This window comes from Ostrea edulis, chromosome 7 (assembly GCF_947568905.1).
Source record: "Ostrea edulis chromosome 7, xbOstEdul1.1, whole genome shotgun sequence".
NCBI classification, from domain to species: Eukaryota; Metazoa; Mollusca; class Bivalvia; order Ostreida; family Ostreidae; genus Ostrea; species Ostrea edulis.
In genome coordinates this window covers 72,560,169-72,587,345 of record NC_079170.1, presented here as the reverse complement: position 1 = coordinate 72,587,345, position 27,177 = coordinate 72,560,169, and the positions used below count along the sequence as shown (strand labels likewise).

Genomic DNA, 27,177 nt, shown 5'->3' with positions numbered 1-27,177 from the left:
TTTTTTTTCCTGACAAGGAACTGTCATGTATAAAATTGTTCAGTTCATTTATTTAAAGCACAACCCATAAAACTTTCAAATGTGGTTCAATGCTAAACTCATATAATCAAATTGTAGCCTTTAGTATCTGTTGCGTGGCAATATCATTCAGCATTTCACCTTCAGTCAGAGTTGATGAAGTTGATGAAGTTAATCCAGATTTAGTGCATGGGTCCTCAGATTTGAATGGCATAATTTCAAAAGTTGCATACTTAACTGAAATGTCAAAGTTGTATGCAATTTCTACACAGAATGGGTCTGGATGGAATTTGTTGGATAAATTTAGCATCCAAATTATATCATGTATATTGGCTTTCAGTCTCCTTTGGGTCTGTTTTGTCTAATTAAGTATGTGAGAACATTACACCATGAGACATTTTTGTCAAACTGGTATACTTTGTTCAAAATTATACTTTTTCCATCGAGCAACACATTTTGGCAGAAAAACTACATTTTGGCATATCTGTCATACTGTCTGTCCATCATAATGCTTTCGATGAAAAATGCACAATTTTTTATTATCATATTTGTATTATTTGAATTGACATTGAATTTCAGTTAAATACAAATGTCTGGATTAAAACATTAAAAAAATCTTGGTATAAAATATGAATGAAATTTCCTTGGACAACACCAATTCTATTATGTTGGCCACCAATGCTTAACAGATTAAAATTGCATTTTTTGGCCTGTATCAAAAACATATCTTCAAACTGACTTTCATTTGGGAAAAAAATCTAAACATCTGTTACATATATTTTTATCTCATTCAATGCATGCAGTATTCAAATTGCAGATGCAATTTTACAAATATGTCATTATCAGATCGGCTGTTTATGTTTAGCTTCCTCAAAGCATCCTGTGTGTCAAAATGGGCCATAATACCAAGTGCAACTGTAACATGATAAATGTATATGAAATATAACAAGACAGCCAAATCCCACTTTTGTATGAAAGCCATTTCGCAGTATTTCAACACACAAATTCTAATAGCGGGACACAAACCGTCTATGCTGTTGTTTCCTGGTCATTGTTTTCATAAATGGGGGGAGGGTTGGGGTTTAGGGGTTTAGGAAGCTGACAGGTGCTTGCTTTCTTACCTGCATTTGTCACAGCAGATCATGTACCCGTCGTCATGTATAAAGTCACAGATACACCTTGTGACACTGTCGTCTTCAGCCTCTTTGGGAGGGACCAGTTCCGGCGGCGTGATGGGGAGTCCTGCACTACTGCCCACATCCTCCACCTCTATGTGGCCTTTTTCTGGGATGAGGGCAGCCAGGGGTGGCATCAGCATCTGCTGTGGGGGTTGCGGAGGTGAGGGGGGAGGAGTAGGCGGACGGGGCGCTCCGTAGTTATGGTCCTACAAAAGAACGTCACTTCTTGATCAACTGATTACAGAGTCCATTTCTGGTTTTAAGAGGCTAACTCTATGATTTTCGCAGCCTCACACAGTTGTAGATACTGATTACAGAGTCCATTTCTGGTTTTAAGAGGCTAACTCTATGATTTTCACAGCCTCACACAGTTGTAGATACTGATTACAGAGTCCATTTCTGGTTTTAAGAGGCTAACTCTATGATTTTCACAGCCTCACATGGTTGTTGATAGTGCTGTTAACAACGTTAAATGGATAGGATATTAGTGAAGTTGCAAAGGTCTTTACTCAATGTAATGGATTCTCAACACTTCTCTTAAGACATTTCATTGTTGTACTGCAACTTGCACATTTGCAGCAATCAATAACTTGTGCAGGATAATTTCATGACCACCCTTTCAAAAGAATAATTCAAAGTGTAAATTAGCTATACAAGTATTTAAGAACTGGATAAAGCTATTCAGTTCCTTTGTCATGTTTCAACAGTTTTTGACAATTTCTTTATGAATTCATAAACAAAATTTCTGTTCCTCACAATAGCAGCCCGCGGGAACTAAAACTGCTATAGAATGTAATAGAAACCCGGACGCCTTTCCGCCCAGACTCTCCTTACAGAGGTAAACAATATGAAAAGTCTCTTCACTTATTCAATTTAATTAAATCAATATCTTATTCAAAAAAATTATGAAGCACATTAAGCAAGCAGCAGATCAGGTTAGTTTGGTTTTAAACTTCTGAGTCCTACAAAACTTCCTTAGAGGGAACATGTACCAAAGTGAAATGCAATGCATTGCTGATGTTAATGCCTTCTCGCCACACTATCAATAAACAATGATTTTTTTTGTCTTCAACTAAAGAAATGGGAGACCCGCCTCAAAATGACAACCAGTGTGTGATCTCGTTTCGAATCTTAATAGAAAATAAGGAAACTATTTTGTTTGTTGTCATGGATAAAGAATAATTAAATTCTCGACATGACAAAGGGTATTCCTTCTGAATTCTATTAAACAGCCAGTAAGGTAATCCACCGTAAGATGTGTGGGAATCCAGTATTGATTTCTCTGTACAGAACACAACATTCAAAACGCAAAATTAATTCTTTCAAATACGGACAAGTTTCACTGCCACGGGGCATCCATTTTTCTCCTTTTAATTTTGTCTTGCCACAGAAATGATATAATTTAAAATCAATGGAAGTCCACAGGAAACACACATGATAAAAATGTTTCATACATATCATTTTTTAAAAGCTGAATTTCTGCAAAATATGATAAAAGAACTCTGATAAACAATACTTGTACAACATGATTCGAAAGCTTACCTAGTTTGTAGAAATACTTGATTTTCCACACAAACACACATATATATACACTTAAGAAGTCCTTAGTTAAAAGCTTATAAGAAATCCATACTTGTATACAAAGAGTGCTGGCTTGTTAACTAATTCCTTCAGCCAGAACGTATTTAGACGGTTAAAACTCCCAGCATTGTCCCAAAGTAATCTTCTAGAACTGACTGGCTTGTAGGATCATGTTTTTAACAGGCATTGTCCAGGGTCAAAGAAACTTAAACAATGCCTTGCATTTACACCACAATACTGGATTAACAATACTCACAGTCCTCCCTTCTCAGCCTAAAATTAGCCCAGCCTATTATCACATATCAAGGTCTAATTTGTATCCCGGGTTTATTTACATCTGGAGATATCACTACTTGATTTGTCCCTGCTATCTCTCTTCCACAAGTATCATATATAAACTTCCACATGTACAACACTCACAAGAGCCCTCCACAGAGAGAGTTCACAGGTCCAGGGGAAGTGTTAATAAGAAGAGAAGTTTGTTTCACTTCTCAGAAAGGTGTTAATTGCCATTTTGATACACCTACAGTTAACAGAACACCTGACAAAGGTGTTGTAAACAGACGGTAAGGCTCAAAACAATATCATTTTTGTTTCAGTTCAGAACTTCTATATGAATGCATGTGCAGTATATATATGATTTTTTTTTCTATTTGAGATTGCAAATCAAGAGTACAACTGTATGTTGGATATATACACATGTGTGTGTGTGTGTGTGTGTGTGCTTCCTTGGTTTTGAACTGGATGTTAACAGTCTGTGGACAAGGACTTCACATTTTTCTAATGTTATAGTATTCAGTTGTAACGACACCACAACATGACAAATCTAAAGAGATGAAGTACTTATAACTGTTACAACATGATCCGGATATGTTACAACATAGCTCACCTGATACGGCAGTCCGAAGCAACCAGGGTAAGAATGAGGGGCCGGTGGGGCAGGTTCTTTGTCGTCAAGTCCGGAGTCTCCCTCATCTCTGTAAAGATAAATGTCACATGTATAGAATGACAGGATATTGCGGGTCACACACAGCAGTGGGTTGTTGTGTGCAGTTTTCCACGTGTCAAAAGTTCAAATTCTGCATCATCAAATCAAAGTAGGCCTTAGAAATTTCTGAGAGAGAGTTTTCCTGCTGATCTATTTCTGAGGATGCTACTATTCATGGATCTTAATGATCTGGACAAAATGAAATGACTCTTTAAGCCTGCTGGAGACGAAATCAATGTGCAAGTCTTGAATCTACTCACTCCATCGCAGGCAATGCATTTTTCCTCTCTAAAAGGAAGAGTAACTTAAAACTTGATATCTAAATGCAATATCAAAATCACAAACTTACACCATAACAAATGGGGAAAGTTTTTGTAAATAGAGAGCTGTAACAAAATAACTTGAAAATTTTAAAACAAATGGTGAAATTTTGTGTAGATAACATCAAATGACAGAGAAATGTGACAAAATAAAGAAATTTAATGAAAAACAAACTTGAAAATTTTATTAAAATGAATGGTGAAATTTTGTGTAGATAAATTCAAATGACAGAGAGGAGTGGCAAAATAAAGAAATTTGATGAAAAACAAACTTACAATACTTATAATTCCCATCACATTAAAAATAAGAATCTTCCTTTAATCTTTATAACCACACAAACACAATGTCACAGTTGATGAAGTCCACTTAACTCACGATATTTCAATGAAATGTTTTATATCTCCAGTGAAATGATGCTTCGAGAAAATGAGAGCAGTCAGGCTGAAATACACTGTTCATATTGCATTGTAACTGTATGTATGTTAAGGAAGGAAGCGGACAATTTGGTTACACGGAATAGGACACAATCGTCTCTGTGACCCCAATCACAATTACATCCTCTCACATGACTACAAATTGATCAGCCCATGTTAAATTAGACAAATTCCTCACATAACTCTTATTTACACTACACTCAATCTGTCTGCTAGGTTTTAGCTTCAACAACATGAATTCCCTCCGAGGTACAGTCCACAAGAACAGGAAAGGATCCAATAATTTGTTAAAATGTTCAGCAGAACACAGCAGTGCTTTTGTGCTTATTGCCAGCTGTGAAGCAGAGATAATATTCTGTTCTTCAGTCATATACAAGTAGGAAGTCTGAATTATTTAGCTTCATCAAATTTGCCGACAGATAAGACCAGAAGGGAGGTAACTCTAAAGTTACCAACTTGTGCCAAGTTGCCCTAACTGTGATAATGTGCTAGTAACTTATCTATAATATGTGAAATAGGCAGCTCATACCTGTGTACTGCTGTTTATCACTCATTACTAACCATAAATTTCTCCAATCATTTGTTGATCATTACATCAATTCCCCTAGTCTACGGATTATGAACATGGTGTTTATTAGACATGGAACATTGTCGCGGTTTGTGGTAGCTTTTAAACCAGTCTGTATTACCACTAAACCACTCCACTATACATTGCAGTCCCCCAAAAGAATTTCAATAACAAATTGTCTTGTTTTATCTTCATTTATTATTTACTTTCTTGTTTTATATCAATACTGAGCTCAGCAGACAGAATTTTAATAATCTGGCTGCAGCATACTAAATATAGATTTTCACATACACCCCCCCCCCCCCAAAAAAAAGATAAAATAGAGAAAATGTACTATTGACAGCAAATAAAACAGAAGGAAACACAACAATTTCATAAACGGACAGGGGACAAAGCTGTTAGTTCATAATGATAGACAGGACGTGACAGGTTGTTCATACTGAGAACATTACTGTTAGTTCATACTGATAGACAGGACATGACAGATTGTCATTACTGAGAATATTACTGATAGTTCATACTAATAGACAGGACATGACAGATTGTTCATAATAATAGACAGCACATGACAGATTGTTCATACTGATAGACAGCACATGACAGATTGTTCATACTGACAGAACCAATAAACAGTGAACACAACGGACTGTTCAAACCAACAGACAGAGGACATGACTGATTGTTCATACTGAGAACATTACTGATAGTTCATACTGAGAACATTACTGATTGTTCATACTGAGAACATGACTGATAGTTCATACTGAGAACATGACTGATAGTTCATACTGAGAACATGACTGATTGTTCATACTGAGAACATGACTGATTGTTCATACTGAGAACATTACTGATGAGAACATGACTGATAGTTCATACTGAGAACATGACTGATTGTTCATACTGAGAACATGACTGATAGTTCATACTGAGAACATTACTGATTGTTCATACTGAGAACATTACTGATTGTTCAAATACTAAATACCCTGCCCTGCCATTTCACAAGTACTTCTGCCTGATTCAGTTTCTACTTAATACCCTGCCCTGTCATTTCACAAGTACTTCTGCCTGATTCAGTTTCTACTTAATACCCTGCCCTGTCATTTCACAAGTACTTCTGCCTGATTCAGTTTCTACTAAATACCCTGCCCTGTCATTTCACAAGTACTGCTTCCTGGTCCAGGGTGTACCCAATACAGTCTAACCTTGTTATCTCAAACTCGATGGGACAGAGAAGAAACTTCGAAATATCCAAGAATTCAAGATATCAAGGGTAAAATACTTATAGAATAAATGGTTGGGACTTTGGAGTCACTTGGACATATTCACGGTATTCGAGATACCAGTGTTTAAGATACAGAAGTTTGACTGTATTTCCCTGCCCTGTGAAATTGTGAGTACTTACTCCTGGTGTCCAGGGACTTGGTTTTCACTGTGTCCTACATCATGGACAACTCCTGACCTCGGCATGTAGTGGCTCATCTTGACATCGGCAAATCCATCAGATAGAGCCCACACCAAACTTCTGTCTTTATCGAGGCCATAATTGCATGGTTCTATACCTGAATGACAAAACACACATTGCATTGATGTTCTCTGACTATGGTGCAAGCCGTACGAAGTGTTGGCTGGGGTAGACAAGGAAGAGGGGATATGAGACAAGAATGATTGGACTTAAAGAGTTCACACATCAGAATTTCTACCTTAATCACGCAGTGTCCCTGCATAAAAATTGTCAAAAATACCCAAAATGGTACCAGAATTTTCCAAAGGAAATTAAATGGTTCAAGCTATCTATTCAATTTTATGAAAATAGCATTTTGAAAAGGAAAATGTTTGGACAGTAACAGGATGTTTCTGTCATGTAATCTAGCATTTTTAGAACTTTGCATTCATAATTTTATGATATGCATGCCATGCTGCAAAATAAATTTGAAGTATTGTGTGAATTAGTCGCACAACAAAGCTATAGTTACAAAAATCAATAGTTATAGTAATACATATATGTATGTAATTTATTTAGTTATAGTAATACATATAACAGGGATCGAAATTAACTTTTTTTTACTACTAGCAAATTTTAGCTAGTGGATTATTTTTCAACTAGCAAAATTGAGCTTTTACTAGAATTTTTCAACTGGTTGCTTTTTTACAGGAATTTAAGAAAACAAGCATGTCTCTATATCAAAATATTGGGATAAAAGTGCAATAATAAAAATAAGATTGAGAGTTCTTTCATTTACCATTTAATGAATTAACTGACAACATACATGTACATGTATCATTGGTGCATGGTGAGGGTCATAGGGTACACTTGTGCGACGTACTCACTATCCAAAGATCTACCACCTATTTACAACATCGTGTGGATTGAAATCTTGAAGACTGTTAGCACCAATTAAAACTATATATTCAAAACTTTTGGAAATTCATCTAAAAAATTCTAGTTGGAAAACACGTGAATTCGAAGTGTTTGACTATAGACTACAGCAGGACACCGCCTGAAACGGTGATGCTAACACTTTCTTACATGTGTTGAGTAAACACTGACCAGATCAGCATGCTTGCTATTAAAATCAGACGTCTCTGAGACGCCCGAAGTATGCTTGAAGTACTTCGACATCACTGACTGAGACAACCTTTGCCTTAGTTATTTATTTGATCCACGTTTACTATTTCAATATTTTATATCATTCTGTAAAGCATTTCTATGTACTAGACAAAATTATTGCAAACTTCAAAGCACAGCCAATAAACCGAGGAAATCTGGAAAAAGATCGCTTTTTCTTCACTCGCAAAAAATTGCGATCAGTTGTGATTTTTCATTCGCAATTTCAATTTCTAACCCGCATTTAGCGAATATTTCCCCTTAATTCCGTTGCCTGATATAATATATGTATGTAATTTATTAAGTTATAGTAATACATATAATATATGTAGGGTACCTGTAAAGTGTGAAACGAAATCGAAACGAAATCTACCGAAACGAAATCCACCGAAACAAAACCTACCGAAACGAAACAAATTGCATAATCGAACTCTTTTAATCATAATAATTAAAAATGGTATCTTAGGCCCCTGTTAAAGTTTACACATGTAAATAAAATTCGCCTTCCCTTTGATGTAGGCTTTCAGCTTGACTGATACAAAGTTTTAAAAGTTGGAAGGGGGGGGGGGGGGGGGGTAAGCACAAAGTAAATAAATACCATGTGCAATTAGCTTCGGATCCATAAATTTCAGAACGGAAGGTTACAGTCTCACAGGTCAGAAGTCTGGGGAAACACACTAAACTAGGGATGGGGTCGTCGGCGTTGGATCCGCTTTTGGGCATAAATACATCTTTCAGTATTTTTTGCTCCAAAGACAAATATATGTAAACATGTGGATATTGTGTATTTGTATGCAGTATATCAAACGGTGGATTCTGAATATGTCCTCCCATTCTCTTTGTGATTTCTGCTTAAAATTCCCTTGTTCATAAGCCTTTTCAGTTTACAAAATGCTGACCTCCTCCTAAATATTATTACATTAAAAAAATTCCGTTTTCCGTCCCGTTTTCAATTCCCCGTCTTAGCAACACCCCAAATGTATAGAGTTCTTCCATTATTGAAAGTACTCGCACCTCAGCAGTTAGAGATAAAATAAGAGGTTAAGAGCTCTTCCTGCTTTCAATTTTCTCAGACACCAGCTTCTTCAAACAATGTACCTATGCCCAAAGGCGGATCCAACGTCGGCGATCCCAACCCTCGTATAGTGTGTTTCCCCAGATCTCTGAGACTGTAACCCTCGGTTCTGAAATTTATGGATCCGAAACTAATTGTACATGGCATTTAATCAACTACGGATATGTACTTTGTGCTTACCCCCCCCCCCCCCCCCCCCTTTTCCAGCTTTTAAAACTTTGTAACAGTCAAGCCAAAAGCCTACATCAAAGGGGAGGCGAATTTTATTTATATGTTGTAACTTTCACAGGGGCCTAAAATAATATTTTTAATTATCATAATTTAAAAAGTTCGGTTATACAATCTGTTTCGTTTCGTTAGGTTTCGTTTCTGTAGATTTCGTTTCGTTTCGATTTTGTTTCGCACTTTACAGGTACCCAATATATGTATGTAATTTATTAAGTTATAGTAATACATATATGTATGTAATTTATTAAGTTATAGTAATACATATAATATATGTATGAATTTATCAAACATGGAAGAAATTCCCAATATACATGTGATATAGTTTTGGGCAACTCTTCATCTATAACTATAACTCTTGACTACCAATGCCATTCTTTTCCCTCTTCTATAAATTATGTCTTTCTAATCAATTCTTGACATAGAAAATTTTAAGAGCTTAAAGAAAATAAAGTTATATATGTGTAGAATAAAAGAAGAATGACATCAATTTGTGTTTGATTTCTTGTTTGATATGATATATTTAGCATATTTACAATAATGACAAGGTTTTCCCAATTTCATCAAGATGTTGACAATTCTTCCCAATTTGAAAGCCACAAGACCCTTTTGAAAAATGTTGAGAAATCACAGCCTACCAGCACCTCCAATAATTGATGACTGTACGTAATATTTGAGGAAATGTACATTTGATGTTGTTTGACCTTGAACTGTAACCCAATACATTGGTACCAAGTCACCGTACCATGTTCACAAGTTTTGAATTGATTTAATGTTTTTACACAGTCAGCGATCGAGGCTCGTTGACTGCCTCTATTCAAATATCCTACTTTTACCACATTTCCATCAAAACACAATCCTAATGAATAAAAAAAAACGTAAAATATAAAAATTAATTTCTTTAGAACTTGCCCATCAAATATTATGAATTTCAAACTTGATCTGTAGTGTGCCACTCTGAAACTACACTGCAAGTTTCATATGAACCCATGCAAGCATAATGGAAAAAAGTATGGAAAACCAAAATAGGACAGACTGATGGACAGAGGAAGACGAAAGCTTTTGTCCCCTTTGGTTTTACAAACCAGTAGAGGACTAATCAGAAGAAGCAAACTGATATAGTAGAACATTTTAGTTAGATTTGGGGAAAAGTGTAGAATATTTCAATCTGAGCTCCCCAGCTCCCCCCCCCCCCCCCCCCCCCCCGAAAAAAATATATTGGTGATTTTCACAGATATTCATTTTAGAAATAGTATATATTGATAATTAGCTAAACATACTAAACCAGTTTGTTGTACTCTGACATTATCCAACTGTGATACAATACATTTCAAACAATTAGCCTAATGTTGCCAATTGATTTAAATAAGCATGCAAGAGTTATGGTTCTTTACTGTTGGTTTCTTTTTAATACAATCAACAGTGACAAATTCAAAGCAATGTAATAGGTCTAAATGGAGAAAAAAACTGCATTCAGTAAAGATTCTGACATTCTTAAACTTAAACAGTTGTTAGGAATTGATCATCATTACTTACTATGTAAATCTAATAAGTAGAAGATAAGTTAAATGAACATACATATGTATATATAGCAAAATAACGCTTGCATTATAACCAATACAGTTTACATATTTCATAAGCATTTCCTCTTTTAAAGTCAATGTAAAGGTTATTCCCTAGAGAGATTGTCAATAAAAGATTAGTCAATGAAATCACCGTGCTGGTATTTCAAATGTGGTGTCTACTAAACATATAATGAATGTCAAATTTCATTGTTAACTTTGGGATGACATTTTGTATATAAAAAAAAAAAAAAAATAAAAAAAAAAAACTGTAAAATTAACATCCATTGATCGATTCTACCATTAAGTTATTCAATGTATAATGAAAGAATAATGAGCAATTTTGAATGATATTTATATCAACATAAATGTTTATTGTTAAAATAATTATGAACGTGAAGTACATCAAATTCACTCGAATGGTAAATTACTAGAAGCTGATCTTTTTGCACTAGAGATTTTTTTGAAGAGTTAAATGCCCTTGGCAAAGATAAGAATAATCTAATTCTCTAGAAATATGTGTGGAAAATTGATTAATTTTCTTTCATATTCTCATGATGAGATATATATGTAACTTTTTTAACAAGAGGTTTGTATGAAATTTTACTTTCTTGTAATTGTGAATGTTTAAGGTTTATAATTTAGTACTACAGTTGTGGGGGGAAAAGTAAATGAGGAAAAATTTACCCCCCCCCCCCCCATCACACATACTAGCATACAGGGTTGTGGATAACCACTTAACCATGTGAGTAATATTAAATCTTATTTGCTGTGGGTGATTAGATTTCAAAAATCACCTCACCCACAAGGTGAACAAATTTTTCATTTATCATTGTTTATGATGTACTTACCTTTTCAATAAAATGTTATACTAACCAAGATTATTTGTGTTATGTGCAAAGCAGATGCTAAGCACAGGTTGCGTCAAGCATATATATATGTGACCTAGAATGGCAGCGGACATTTATTGAATGGGTTTCAAAACCCCAGAAGAGAAATACTAACAGAGACCATTATTTCCATAAATATGACAACAAACGATCAAGATCGTTTTCACAGACTAAGTTTGGTATAAATCCGCAATGACTGTTCGACATGGCAAGTGGAATATTTTGTCACTTGAAAAATTCTTCCGTTAATTGGTCTTTACTGGTAATTGATATACAATGTCGGCCCTTGAATTAAATTGTGAACCCATAAACTTTAGAAAGTTAGGAGCTCACATGGCCCCTATGGTTTCAAAAGTTAACCACAACCCTGAATGTTATGGTTAGCTTTAACGTTAATTATGCATTTGAAGTCATCTAGGAATTAAACGAATATGAATCCAAAAATGAATTTACCATTACTTAACCCAATTATATGTTAATTAATCATGTTAATATTAATAAAGCATAGTGTAGTATTAAGGAAAAGAGAAATAACTCCTGCCATCCCAGGGGTATCAGTTTTAGTTTGTTTGCTCATGTTCATCAATTTTTAATATACATCACTGAAAACATACAAAACCATAATCTGATCATTGTATTTTATTCATAGGTTAATGATATGAATTCACTACTAATCGACCATGTCCCAATTTGCTCAGACATGTTTAGTACTAGTGGCAACCAAAACTATGAACAAATAATGCCTTACAATTAAACAATTGTCCAGATGTGCAAAAACAGGGGGAAATGATGACTGCACGATTCACATTTCAAGTATTCTCCATTATTATTGCAACCTTTTTCTTCAAAAATGTTAAATGATTTTTGTCCGCCATTTTATCGAATTAGCATACATAATATTTGGAAATTCTGCAAACCATTTTCATATCCACAATTACTCACCTTCAAAAATATTAACCAATAATCTATTTTTGAATCACGGGTACCATATAATGCCTTTGAGAACGTCTTGCACAAAAATCATAAAATTCCAAAACCTCGGGAACGTCAAACAATCAGAAATTGTGTTGTTTACAACCGAATTTTGATTGAATATTTCCAATAAATAGACTGCATACACCTCAGTAACATCTTATTTTGAAAGATTGCTTATGAAGGATTGCTTCGAAATCCATGTCATAACGTAAATGACAATGACACCATGAATATATACCTGTTTCAATTCTTAATCGGCTATAGCACTATCCAGTGGCAGCCATTAAAACTGTTATGTTAAGGGGCTAATATTTGTGTACTGTGGAGTCCTTATATCCGGTGACGTCATATAATACTAAATATCGTATAAATTTGATTTAATTTAGACAAGGAGAAATATGAATAAGAATCGTGCTGCAAAATATCGAACCTATAATTGGTATGGATAAGAAGAAAAAAGAAGTCGGTACGGAAACATCAAATCGATGAAAAGTAGTATGCGGTAAAAATTGAATTTTTGTGCCTTATATGGAAGGATAACATCCCAGAGTTTAAATCGATAGATGGTGGAGGATATAAATTACAAAGCTATTTTGAGATTGAAACCTAATTTTTTTTTTACCTTATTCAGGAAAATTAGCAGTTTTTGATATAAAATAGAGCGGACAAATGTAAAGTCTTCATTTAGATTCAATATTATCAATAGATCGATCCTCATGTGATGTCATAGGTTTTCACAAAAATCTTCATTTAATTAAACTTACATGATGATGGAGCTACATGTACCTTAATTGAACCCACGATCTATTGTTAAGCAAATGTTATGCCAATACTCATTACATATGTAGATTTAAGAAATAAATTTCATTTTCTTAAAAAATACATGAGGGTATGAACCGCGATGCTTGATGTAGGCCTAAGCACATTGAAATTAGCGCTTCATGAAAAGTATACCGATGTAAAGCATTGCAATTTATATATTCTCACGTATTTTTAACAAAGAAATTTATCCCTTATCTCTTATATTTATGGAGCGGCAAATTAACATAAACTCAAATAATTGAAAATCCCTTCAATCATTTGAAGATATCATCAATTCATTTGATGCGCGCAAATATTCAATAATTAGTAGATATTTCTTCAAATGATTAATTATATCTTCAATTCATTAATCGCATTGTTGATAGCATTAATTATTCTGCTGAAATGATTCGCGCTATAATTGAATTGTTGCTCTCTTCAAATGAATTGATGATATCGACAATTTAAGTTATGAGCGCTATGTACAATTCAATTGAATAGAGCAATAATTCAATTAATGCGCGCATCAATTCAATTAATGCTCGCAACAATTGAATTATTGCTCTCTTCATTTGAATTAAAGTTATCATATGCGCATAATAATTTTTTAGAGAGAGAGCGAGTTACGAGATTGATCACTGTTCGTTATATTCGCCTCCCATGATAACCAACCAAACAGGTAGTACTTTATAGACACCACGAATACAAATACATATCAGAAACATCCATAACAATAAGCGCTCAGAATCCTCTGAAAATAAATGACATCGTTAATCGGATCACCAGGTAAATCAACACTTCTACTGAACTTGAAATCGGAGATCTCAACACACAAACGACACTACAAAGCCAAATGACATCAAATGTGGTGATCTTTGAAAATAATAAAGTAAAATTGTGTGAACAATCGATGTTCTTTACAAGGAGAGGTTTTGATTGTTTCTTTGACGCAGACACAGACAACCACCGAAGACTGTTTTCATCAATCTACTTATACAATACCTGCTTAACTCTGTAGTTTGTCTGGGAAAATTCCTTGAGCATAAACGACACCCTTCAAAACATTAAGCGATCGTGATTTCAGATGCGGTACTAACTTCTTTGTAGCAGTTTTCAGCCTAGATTACTTGTATTTCCTAAAATATATTTCAGCAACACTGCCTTCTCTGACTTTGTCCAGGATTTTCGCATTGGCGGGAGTGATTTGACTGACCTCTATACAACTTGGTACACTACAAATTTGCTAAATGACATTAACTTTAATGAATATTGAAATGGATTGATCACTGGGGACTCCCACTGATAGAAGAATTTGTTCCTTTTTCTTTTTGGTAATAAACAGCGAGTTTGGCCCCAGTGGTTTAAATGCTATTAGAAATGGTGTCCATGGAATGCAGTCCGAAAACCCTCTTGAAATTCTTCTCCCCTTTAGAACAGTTACGATTAACGAGCTGTATATCTTTTAATAAATACATGTAATGAAGTTCAATATTCAGAGCGAAAACGCAAGATGGCAAAATATATTAGAAACACACATGGTTGCACATTGTCAATGTATTAGAATGGTGGAATCCTACGTTATACCTTTAACGAATGGTAATTGTATCCAGCGTGATATTTCAATATTAATTTATAATTGTTATAATTGCAATGTTTTCTTCCTGACGACCATGGTATACGTTTGTAATGGTGTTGTCTTTTCACTGATGCTATTGAATTTGGGGTGGGTTTACCTGTTTTCATAAAAAAAAAACCCTGAAGAAAACGGCCGAGACCAATTTACACCAAATTTCCTAACTGTATTGAAGTGTTTGACTAAGTGATCAATGCAAGGTGAAGATAACGAACAGCGACCAATCTCATAACTCATATAAGCAATACAAAATAGATAGTTGGGCAAACACGGACCCCTGGACACACCAGAGGTGGGATCAGGTACCTAGGAGGAGTAAGCATCCCCTGTCGACCGGTCACACCCGCCGTGAGCCCTATATCCTGATCAGGTAAACGGAGCCATCCGTAGTCAAAATCAGTGTGCCAAGAACGGCCTAACTATTGGTATGAAATATGTCAGACAGCATTTAAATGTTATGTATCATTCAAACCATAATTCCTTGCGTCACTTGATAAGCTATATATTTTTTAAGAATTATATGTATATAAAGAGAAATATGAGCCACTTTCTAATCCCTCCTCACGAGCATTTCCACTCTCCATGGTAAATTACCGTAGGGTTGGTTGTACTCTGCGTTAAAAGAACGCTTGTATCCTGCCTATAGGAATGGCTGTATCCAAATGACGTTTAGACCAAGGTGATATGGTGATTCGATACGCAAGAGCACGTTCTGCGTACAATAGTTTTTAAAATCGAGGCAAGCTACTGACAAATCAGTTGATGATACACAGGTTTCAACAGTTTCATCTAAAGTAAGAATTTTGCAAATTTCATATTGCATGTTCGTTATAACGATCGAATTTACCAATACAACCTGTTATTGGCTCAAATGGTGTCATGTCTGACGTGTTTTATACCAATTGTTGGGTAATTCTTTACAAACTCATTTTGACTACAGACTACTCCGTTTACCGGATCAAACTGTAGGGCTCACGGCGGATGTGACCGGTCGACAGGAGATGCTTACTCCTTCTAGACACCTGATCCCACCACCTGGTATTTCTAGAGATCCATGTGTGCCCAATTCTCTATTTTGTATCCCTTATAGGACACTACGTTTCTTTCTTTGAACCGGGTACCAAACGAATCCTTGTAGCAGTTATTTCTTCTATTTCCAGCGGCTAATAGTCGCTAATCCAGTGGCTGATAGTCGCCAATCCAGTGGCCGATAGTCGCTAATCCAGTGGCTGATAGTCGCTAATCCAGTGGCTGGTAGTCGCTAATCCAGTGGCTGATAGTCGCTAATCCAGTGGCTGATAGTCGTTAATCTAGTGGCCGATAGTCGCTAATCCAGTGGCCGATAGTCGCTAATCCAGTGGCCGATAGTCGCTAATCCAGTTGTCTTAGTAGTAGGGATCATTCTCCTTCCGATGACAATCTGTCGACGAGCGGCCCATTTCACTGCACGTGCAGCAGGAGTTGCATGAGAGTTTTGGTTACACTGAGTTTTTCCACGGGTGGTTCTGCTGTTGGCGGTCATGCTTTAGCTGGTGGTCGTGCTAATTTCTCCAGTCTTGTTTAGAAGGCCGTGTGGTTGGTGATCTCATTGCTCTGGATGTTCGTTCTGTTGACTGTTTCGTCTAACGTTGGTGGTAATGATAGCAAAATCTTTGCTCATTGGGGCATTGTACATTCCAATCTCTAGTTCTGCGATTCTGGCAAGCTCGGAAAAATAAAATCCTAATCTTGTATCTGTTGTTGATGTTGTTAACTGGGCAAGTATTCCGTTGTCTGTACTATTTTCACTTATCTTTCCACGTGGTTTTCTTGCTGATGTTCTTACTTCTGAGCAATGTCTATTGCCAGCTATGTAGACCTCTGATCCTTCTATCGTTAGATATATCAGATGTAATAAACCTTTTTATGTTTTTTTAAGAGCAACCCTCCTTTATCTTTTCTTTCCTTTGCCTGATTGGGTGACTCCGGCTATGACACTGACAATCAAAGGAACCAGGTAAATAAACCGTGACTCCACCATGGTAACTCATCGTTACATTTATAAAGCTAGTGTTTCACTTCAATACCCATTTCGGAAATGAAGTTTAACGATCGTTCTTCCATTTAAATAGGACATGACGCTCCCTAAGGAGATCATGATATAAATGCCTACACTCCTTTCACTTTTACTGATTGATTGTAAATTGTTTAACGTCCCTCTCGAGAATATTTAACTCATATGGAGACGTCACCATTGCCGGTGAAAGGCTGCAAAATTTAGGCCTATGCTCGGCACTTACGGCCTTTGAGCAGAGAGGGTTCTTTATCGTGCCACACCGGCTGTGACATGGGACCTCGGTTTTATCGGTCTCATCCGAAGGACTGCTTACATTTTCAGAAAGCGCGATAAAAGCGGACCTGGTCAATGGTCACTCGGACACAAATCATCGACGAGAAATCAGAGAGACGAAAAAAGCCATATTGAGCTTTGATATTAGAGTCGGTAGGCGTTCCACCCATTAATGTTTACCATGGATACAATGGCACTGAGGTCCATGCACTTCGGGATTTTTCTTGAATGAATCCATACGTGTATGAATTGCACAAATATTGGATGCAGTAATCCTGTCTGTTCTCAGAGCATGCCATGATTTATTTTCACTCTGTCCTACAGTCTCTTTCTGAATATGGTCCACTTCATCTGGTATTAGAGTTTGTTGATGACCAATAAAATCCTCAACTGTATGGACGTCTTTCGCCATGTTGCTGATGATGTAGTGTTCAACTGTATGGACGTCTATCGCCATGTTGCTGATGATGTAGTGGTCCATGGTATGGACGTTTTTCGCCATGTTGCTGATGATGTAGTGGTCCATTGTATGGACGTTTTTCGCCATGTTGCTGATGATGTAGTGGTCCATTGTATGGACGTTTTTCGCCATGTTGCTGATGATGTAGTGGTCCATTGTATGGACGTCTTTCCCCATGTTGCTGATGATGTAGTGGTCCATGGTATGGACGTCTTTCGCCATGTTGCTGATGATGGAGTGTTGTATGGACGTCTTTCGCCATGTTGCTGATGATGGAGTTTTGTACGGACGTCTTTCGCCATGTTGCTGATGATGGAGTGTTGTACGGACGTCTTTCGCCATGTTGCTGATGATGGAGTGTTGTACGGACGTCTTTCGCCATGTTGCTGATGATGGAGTGTTGTATGGACGTCTTTCGCCATGTTGCTGATGATGGAGTGTTGTATGGACGTCTATCGCCATGTTGTTGATGATGTAGTGTTGTATGGGCGTCTATCGTCATGTTGCTGATGACGTAGTGTTCCATTGTATGGACGTCTTTCGCCATGTTGCTGATTATGTAGTGTTGTATGGGCATCTATCGCCATGTTGCTGGTGATGTAGTGTTGTATGGACGTCTTTCGCCATGTTGCTGATGATGTAGTGTTGTATAGGCATCTATCGCCATGTTGCTGGTGATGTAGTGTTGTATGGACGTCTTTCGCCATGTTGCTGATGATGTAGTGTTGTATAGGCATCTATCGCCATGTTGCTGGTGATGTAGTGTTGTATGGACGTCTTTTGCCATGTTGCTGATGATGTAGTGGTCCATTGTATGGACGTTTTTCGCCATGTTGCTGATGATGTAGTCTTCCACTGTATGGACGTCTTTCGCCATGTTGCTGGTGATGTAGTGTTGTATGGACGTCTTTTTCCATGTTGCTGATGATGTAGTGGTCCATGGTATGGACGTTTTTCGCCATGTTGCTGATGATGTAGTCTTCCACTGTATGGACGTCTTTCGCCATGTTGCTGATGAGGTAGTGGTCCATTGTATGGACGTTTTTCGCCATGTTGCTGATGATGTAGTGGTCCATTGTATGGACGTCTTTCCCCATGTTGCTGATGATGTAGTGGTCCATTGTATGGACGTCTTTCGCCATGTTGCTGATGATGGAGTGTTGTATGGACGTCTTTCGCCATTTTGCAGCTGATGATGGAGTTTTGTATGGACGTCTTTAACCATGTTGCTGGTGATGGAGTGTTGTATGGACGTCTTTCGTCATGTTGCTGATGATGGAGTGTTGTACGGACGTCTTTCGCCATGTTGCTGATGATGGAGTGTTGTACGGACGTCTTTCGCCATGTTGCTGATGATGGAGTGTTGTACGGACGTCTTTCGCCATGTTGCTGATGATGGAGTGTTGTATGGACGTCTTTCGTCATGTTGCTGATGATGGAGTGTTGTGCGGACGTCTTTCGTCATGTTGCTGATGATGGAGTGTTGTACGGACGTCTTTCGCCATGTTGCTGATGATGGAGTGTTGTATGGACGTCTATCGCCATGTTGCTGATGATGGAGTGTTGTATGGACGTCTTTCGCCATGTTGCTGATGATGGAGTGTTCAACAGTCTCCCTGGAATTGTTGGCATCGTGTGTCACTTCTTGACGAATGTCTTCAAATAACGGTATATCTGTTTTTGTTAAATAAGAGGACTTGACATTTTTAAAGATGTTTCTCAACACAATAACACTGTACAGTAGTTAAAGGTCTTCCAGTAGCCATTCCATGTAATTTACACAGCAAACTGACAGTGGGTGGCATTAACAAAACTGGTTAAAATACCTTTCAATAAACATGCATTTGGCACAGCTTTTCTCAGCTCATCAATAAATGAGTCCCTGCCCAGGTGAAAAGACTCCTGTGGTTTATTCTGGTGTTTCGGCTTTGACATTGGTGGTCTTGTATTTCTACTAAACATAAATACAAAGAGATGAAAATGTATTAAAATGTATAATTGTTTTAGAGCAATGTTTTAACCAAATTTAGTTTGATACCCATGCCCTGTTAAAAAAACAGAAATATCAATCCTGTGACCTAGATATAGAACATTGAAGTACTATAACATGTATTGAATGTCAATTCAGTACATGTAGTAGTACCTAGTCTATGGCGATACTAACACTTAATTCCTTTATTTTGACATGCACCATTTCTGTTGTTGCTGCTGGAACCTTCCACTGGCATGGTGATGAAGTACATGAAGTACGAGACAAAGGTGGAACATGCTAAACAGAAAATGAGGACATCCTAAGGAGGTGGACAGAATACTGCTCAGAGCTGTACGACTACAGGGCCACGGAATACTGCTCAGAGCTGTACGACTACAGGGCCACGGAATACTGCTCAGAGCTGTACGACTACAGGGCCACGGAATACTGCTCAGAGCTGTACGACTACAGGGCCACGGAATACTGCTCAGAGCTGTACGACTACAGAATACTGCTCAGAGCTGTACGACTACAGAATACTGCTCAGAGCTGTACGACTACAGAATACTGCTCAGAGCTGTACGACTACAGAATACTGCTCAGAGCTGTACGACTACAGAATACTGCTCAGAGCTGTACGACTACAGAATACTGCTCAGAGCTGTACAACTACAGAATACTGCTCAGAGCTGTACGACTACAGGGCCACGGGAGACTCAGAAGTGATAGATACCCCTCCTACAACTAACAACGATAACCACCCCATCCTCCGCGTAAAAATGGAACCAGCAGTGAAATCGCAGAAAAAGAGGAAGTCAGCAGGAGTTGATAACATTCCAGCAGAACTAGTACAGGCAGGGGAGAGAAACCAAGGCCGACGCCCTACTAATCATTTATAACAAGATCTAGCAGACAGGAGAATGGCCTACATCATAGATCCTTGGACGAATTTGGCTCCACTTTTTTGGCACGCTGGTTTTTGGCTATATTTAGCTCTAAAACTTCATAGTTATTTCGGATTTCAAACATCACTGAAGAGACATTATTTGTCGAAATGCGCATCTGGTGCATCAAAATTGGTACCGTATAAGTTTTACTCAGTCTCTAGTCATCACCCTCCCCATTAAAAGTAATTTACAGCAATACCAGACATAGGGTCGGAAAGTCTCGTCATGTGACTCGCGAGAAATAACGTGAAATCGTACTTCCGGGCTGTTGTCAGGATGGCATTATCAATAATGTACTAGACTCGCTACGTTCAAAACCACATAGAGCTTACTACAAAAAGCGAGAAAGCGGTGGATAACAACTGGGTTTAGAAAAATTGTTCTAGATAGAGCTCTGAGTTATTACAGCGGTTGTTCAATCGTCAATACGAGACATTTTCCAACAAAGTACAGGTATGTTTACGTCAAAGAGTCGTCTGCATCATATGCACTGTACAGTCGTTTGCATCATATACACCCATACATCTATATCTCAGAGTTTAGTTCAAGATATCGAAAGTCCTCGATCAAAATCTCAGCAATATATTTGCGTAGTTCTGATTAGACTGATTCTTGATTGATGTTGTGGTACCCCCCCCCCCCCCCCCCCCCGTAATAATCTGCATTGAGTGAAAACCCTAGAGCACTAGAAAAGAATAAAACCTTTTCCTGTTGTGCATAACATGGATATATATCCCAATTTTATTCTATGATTTTGAACGTTTTACAGTTTCATTTAGAAATTTATCTAAATTATTTCATAAAGATATTTCTATAAAATGAAGACAGAACTTTTTACTGACACCAATCATATCAGTGACATATGGAAGTCCCATGAGTCAGTTTTGTTTCCACTATGTAGCTGCAGTAATTTATAATATTATATTATATACATTTGGTATGTAAAACTGCATACAGGAACAGATCCAGAAATTCGGGGGGGGGGGGGGGGGGGGGGGGCTATAAATCCGCGACTAGCATCTAAGATTTTTTTGATTTATCTGAATTTCAGTTCAATTATCACTAATCCAGATGGTCAACAAACATTTTAGTGTGCAATTCTATATATACTAGTATTGCAGACCCAGGAATTCAAATAAGGGGGGGGGGGGGTGTCATGAGGTGGAGATCTATCTCCCCTTAAATCCGCGGCCGCCAATGGCATATTTCATAGATTGTAGATATAAATACATGTATATCTTATGAATTTTGGTGTTTATCTGAATTTCAGCTGAATTGATAGAACATGTTATATGTCTATTATGAAATATTGACTAGTCCAGATAGTCAATTTGCATTTTAGTGTGCATAATCTACATGTTTTGTGTGACAATGACTATAATGTTAATTTCTTAATCTTTTAGATATAAAAGGGCAAACAACACAGCTGGATAAAGCACCTTAAGTCTGCACCTCGTAAAGCTATGACAATGAGAGAAATGTATCCACCCAGGCAATCAGAATATTGGTAACTCACCAGAGCTCTTTATGCAATATATGCTCGTCAAGCTATCAATATTAAATGATATTAATTCTGTAATGAATACTTGTATACATGTAAATTCAGGTGATCCCAAAATATAAAGGTTCACCAAAAATGAATGCATCTCCAGACAATAGAAATTTTAAAAATATCCTTTCTCTGCAACAGCAAAGGATGTCTGTGCAAACATATAGAGATTTTTTACTAGATAAATGCAGATATCATTATAAAGTTTTTCTTTACAAATTCTATCAGACAGCAGTAAAAGTAAATAAATTTTATTATGCTATAAGAAAATGTTGAATGTCCAAATAAGAATTATCTAGCATTAGTATTTTTATGAAAGAATATATAAACATAGTGGATGTCAGTCTCTTTTAATTTTTTTTGTTTTGGTAAAATTTTCAGAGTGCAACACGGAAGGTGCGCTGCAGCTCAAAGAGAGCCATGGTTATGGGCATCAAGTTCTCCATCAGCTTTACCTTACAGGCACCACTTGTGATTTCATAGTTTGAACACCAATGAACATGGAAGTGATGCTCATCCTTGAGATGAATTATGGGAATTATACTTGGCACACATGATCGAGCCTTTGTGCCCTCTCTGCAATAACCAACTAGATAGACTTGTGAAAATTCAAATGTCTTCCATTAGTTTTATTTTGTTTTTGCTACAAATGATCAGTATAAAGATGTACATGAATCACCATTGTAACAATTTCTTTGACTAGCAGATGCTGCAGCCTTAAATAAATGTTCCCTTTATCATTTACTTGAATGCATTTAATACAACTTGACAATGCAGAATAATGTGAGTAAGAAGTTGTACATTTATAGTATCTTAAGTCCAAAGATAAGATTTAATAAATTGTGGAATTCATATCAGCTATTTCCTTCAATAGAGGATTTGCAAATGTACAAGAGTCACACAGAGTTGAAAATCTGAGTGGACAGATATATATGTCTGTATTGTGAAGGTATATGATTTAGAATATGGATGTTTTTAATTATTAAATTGCACACTCCACATGAATTTGACTCTCCCTGGTCTTGTAACAGCTGTGCTTCATCCTTACTGAAATGAGATTTTGATGAAAGAAAAGGTGATGTTCAATGTCACTCCTGATTAAAGTTTATCAAATATATCAAATCCTTTATTAGCAAGAATCATATATCATCTGGCTTCAACATCTCCAATACACCTCAGTGATCAACAATGTCACCATCAGAGGTGGATCCAGGATAGAATTCAGAACAATTGTGCTACACAAGTGATATCCTTTGCTGTGTGACAAATTTTGCACAATGTAGTTGCTGTCAGATAATGACTAGTTATTCATTTTTAAAATTAAATCCAGTGTTCTGTTTGTTGTATCCATTGCGATTCTTTCAGAGGTAAATTCGGCATTGAGCCCTCTGGCCTGCTAAATGTAGATCCCTTAGATTTAGGTGCAACTTCATAAGAGTCATGACAAATTGATCACTGGTATGAACCCTTGTACCGCCCATCCTAGAAGTTGTTAAAATGGGCCCATTCTCTTCATAACAGTCACCAACACATTGATACATCTGAAGGAAATGATGTATATAACATCATCTGTAACAACCATAGACATCAAGTGAATATCATTAAAAGTATTGCAGGGGTGGATCAAGAAAATTTGCAAAGGAGGGGAGGGGGCAAGTGTAATTTATACTATCCCCCTAAAAGAAATATGTGTGTAAATTAAAATTATCAAAATTGCAACCTAAAAAATCCCCATATTTGTTACATATGAACTACCAAATGGGGGATGGCACCACCCCCACCCCCTCTTGTCCCACCACTGCATTATTAAACAGTAAATAAACATCTTGTATCAAAATTTTCATTTTCAAGAAGAATTCAAACACCACAATCTCAATTGAATTAATTTAAGATCTAAATGTATGGGTGAATGTTTACTATTTCTTTGTTGCCACAAGAGGCATAGTGTTTTACAAACACATATACAGAAATGAAGTATATGTGTATCAAAAACTTTTTCTAGGTCCTCTTTTATGTTTCTTAATGTAAATACATGTATTGTAAAAACATGTAATTTCAGTGATCCCAATCGTCTTTGAAAATTTTTTGTTTCCAAATTGGTAGTATTTTCCGTGAGGGTCACAATAAAAACATAAGCAATATCATTATTAATTAAAAATCAAAGTACTTAAAGTACTCGTGGGAGTTGAACATTGTGGAAATTCAGTTAGAAAAGATAGTACTGGAAGGGTATGGGGATAAATGACTGAATATTATCATGATTTTAGATACAAATCAACTGTTGTTGTTTCAAAGCATTACAACAGCAAACATGGATAATGGAAGGCCCATGGGCCACAACGCTCCTCGAGTAACTGAAGTCGTGTTGTTGTTTTCTAGAATTTCACCCCTTTATATTCTCATGAAAAATGTGACCACATATTATGGCCCAAACATTCAAATCAATATGGTTATCAATGCCTTGCAGTTATGAAGAAGTTTTTCCCCTGTATATATACATTCAAGTTTAATCCTAGTTATAGTTAATTCTAAGGATTCATTACTTGAAAAGGTAGTCCAATATGTTAAACTGTCACCTGAGTATACTACAGTCCTGTAGAGGATCAATGGAATGGTAAATAATTGTATAATAACTCAAAATAAATGAAATGCAAAAAAATTAAAAATTGTCGGGCATCGGAAATGCACAAGCCGAGTTGCGCAAGGAATGGGCATAGAGGGAACCGGCAGAAAAGTTTTCAAGAATTATCACGCAAGGAGCAAAATTTTGCGTACATAAATTTCAGCCGACTTAAATCCTTTGTGACCTTGACCTTTAACCCTTGACCAAAATCAATAGGCTTCTTTGTCTCATCAAGGGTGATAATCCATTTAAGTTTAATTGAGATCCTATAATTTGTTAAAAAATTATAGTGCAGAAAACAAAATTTTCTCCAAATTTCAGTCTATTTATAGCCACTGTGACTTTGACCTTGTGACCCCGGAATCGATAGGCTTCTTGTCTTACTTAATCGATCTAAGTTTGACTGAGATCCTATAATTCGTTCAAGAGCTATGGTGCGGAAAACAATTTTTTTTTCCAAATTTCAGTCTATTTATAGCCAGTGACCTTGACCTTTGACCTAGTGACCCCAGAATCGATAGACTTCCTCATCTTACTGAGGGTGACAATCCATCTAAGTTTGAATGAGATCCTATAATTTGCTCAAGAGCTATGGTGCGGAAATGAAATGTTGATGCGTGCCCGCCTGCCCGCCCAAAGGCACTTCATCAGATCATAAGCCGAGTTCGACTTCATCGCAACTCCGCTAAAAATGAAACACTAGTCAAATAATGTTATTTATTGCCAAGGTATTTGGGATATTATACTGTGGATCAAACAGGGGGTGAATGAACCTGACAGTATGGAAAGCATATAGTGGAATCAGACTTGTGATGCTGGAAATCTATAGTGATTAATAAACTATACATGTACAAGATCCATAACTTTTTTTTTTCAGTTTGTGAGGGAGAATCCTCATGTCTCTTTCATCCGTAAACAAACAATGTGTTTTGACCAGAGCAATTTCCAATCCTTTTTGCAGCATAAATTCAACATTGTGGCAACTGGGTTAAACTTTGATAGTGAAGTAATACATGGCAGCACCTTATCCCATGCTCTTAAAATTTCTGTTTGACACACACTCATGACATCCACTCAAACATTACAGAGTGCAGCAAAATCCCATTGTAATAGGGGATTCAAAATGGATAACTGGTACAAAATATGGTACATACTATTCAAAAAGGATAATGAATTTGACATATTGATGTCTTGGAAAAGGAAATTCTGACATCGGGGCTCTAAGCGTTTTCAAACATTGTCATTTGATAAAAAGTGTTCTACATTTTTAAAAATAGAGATTAATATGTCTTTACATACATAGGTGAGAAAGTTTCCATTATTCCTAGCCGAGACATACCATGTATGCGCAAAAAATTCATAAACAAATATCACACTACTCACGTAGAAAATGTGGACCTTACTGTCAGATCATCAAGCGCAGCGAAACACGCCATTTCGAGATTATAGTCGACGAAAGCTCGGTAACAGTAATGGATAAGGTACACTCATTTTGTATCTATTTTGTGACTTTCTTTATTAAAAGGAACAGTTCTCTAATGTGTAACGTGCAATTACTACGTAATTCAATAACTTGAAGCATGAAGCAGTTTCACTTTGCCACCGGATATAAGAAATTTTATTTCGTATTCCGATCCCAATCGAAAGTTGTTGACTGGGAATGACGTGTTTTAATTCAATCTACATGTAACATCAAGCATTTTTTATATCACATTAAAAAAAACCCCAAATATATACACATACACAATGTTGTAGAGTTATTTCTTGTAAATTTTCTGAGGTTTCGCACCATATTCGATATTTCGCGCCACGGTGTCAATAGGGCTTGTGTGCAGTTGTCGTTCGTTTCCCTATCAATGTTTATAGGTGACGCTGTGCTACAAACGACAATTTTCAACCTTATATTTTATTTTTCTATGTCTATCAGTATCAATTTGATCGAAATCTTGTATTCAAATTGATTTGAATACAATATCATTGCATTTATTTACATGTCAATTATCAAAATTAGATTAATTCAGAAAAGTTACATGGATTATTTAATGGCGGATGTTTATAAAAGTTTATGTTGATTTACCTAGGAGTAAATCAGCTGACACAGAACCCCCGCTGACGACCACTATACAAATCAATACAAATTACTGCGCAGAAAAGTGCGTGATGACCCAGGGAGATTGAACATAGTTCAACTCCCAATTAAAACATAATGAAAGTGTGAAACTGCATTACCTTGTAAATGTGTCCCCCCCCCCCCCCCCCCCCCCCAGCTATCAGCATCCCATAAAAATGTGTTATTACAAGTTTATATGATCAACTATTAATCAGGGAGATTGACAAAACATGGTACAAATAGATACCTGGATATATTTACTTTACCCAGCTAATTGTTTTATTCCCGACTTTATTCTATAAATCTTCTTCTTCCTCTTTTTGCATA

The 27,177-nt window shown here is 36.6% G+C and overlaps 1 protein-coding gene and 1 long non-coding RNA gene across 5 annotated transcripts in view; both read right to left on the bottom strand.

Moving 5' to 3' along the window:
• LOC125653914 (inactive histone-lysine N-methyltransferase 2E-like) overlaps nucleotides 1–12,770 on the bottom strand; it is a 40,978-nt gene extending 28,208 nt beyond the window's left edge. Inside the window, exons 1-4 of one of the 4 annotated variants that reach the window (XM_048883587.2) lie at nucleotides 12,665–12,770; nucleotides 6,497–6,653; nucleotides 3,667–3,754; nucleotides 1,140–1,402 (exon numbers count right to left, since the gene is read on the bottom strand). In XM_048883587.2, the coding sequence (XP_048739544.2) occupies nucleotides 1,140–1,402; nucleotides 3,667–3,754; nucleotides 6,497–6,573 (428 nt within the window). In that variant the 5' untranslated portion in view covers nucleotides 6,574–6,653; nucleotides 12,665–12,770. Of the gene's footprint in view, nucleotides 1–1,139; nucleotides 1,403–3,666; nucleotides 3,755–6,496; nucleotides 6,654–12,393 lie in introns of all 4 variants that reach the window. The other 3 variants (XM_048883586.2, XM_048883588.2, XM_056145272.1) reach the window with 3 other exon arrangements.
• A 9,961-nt stretch (nucleotides 12,771–22,731) lies between these two features.
• LOC125656841 (uncharacterized) lies at nucleotides 22,732–26,869 on the bottom strand. Its single transcript, XR_007363099.2, has 2 exons — nucleotides 26,124–26,869; nucleotides 22,732–23,686 (listed from the first exon to the last, which is right to left on the bottom strand). It is a non-coding gene; the product is annotated as an uncharacterized LOC125656841 (long non-coding RNA).
• Nucleotides 26,870–27,177: the final 308 nt, after the last annotated feature.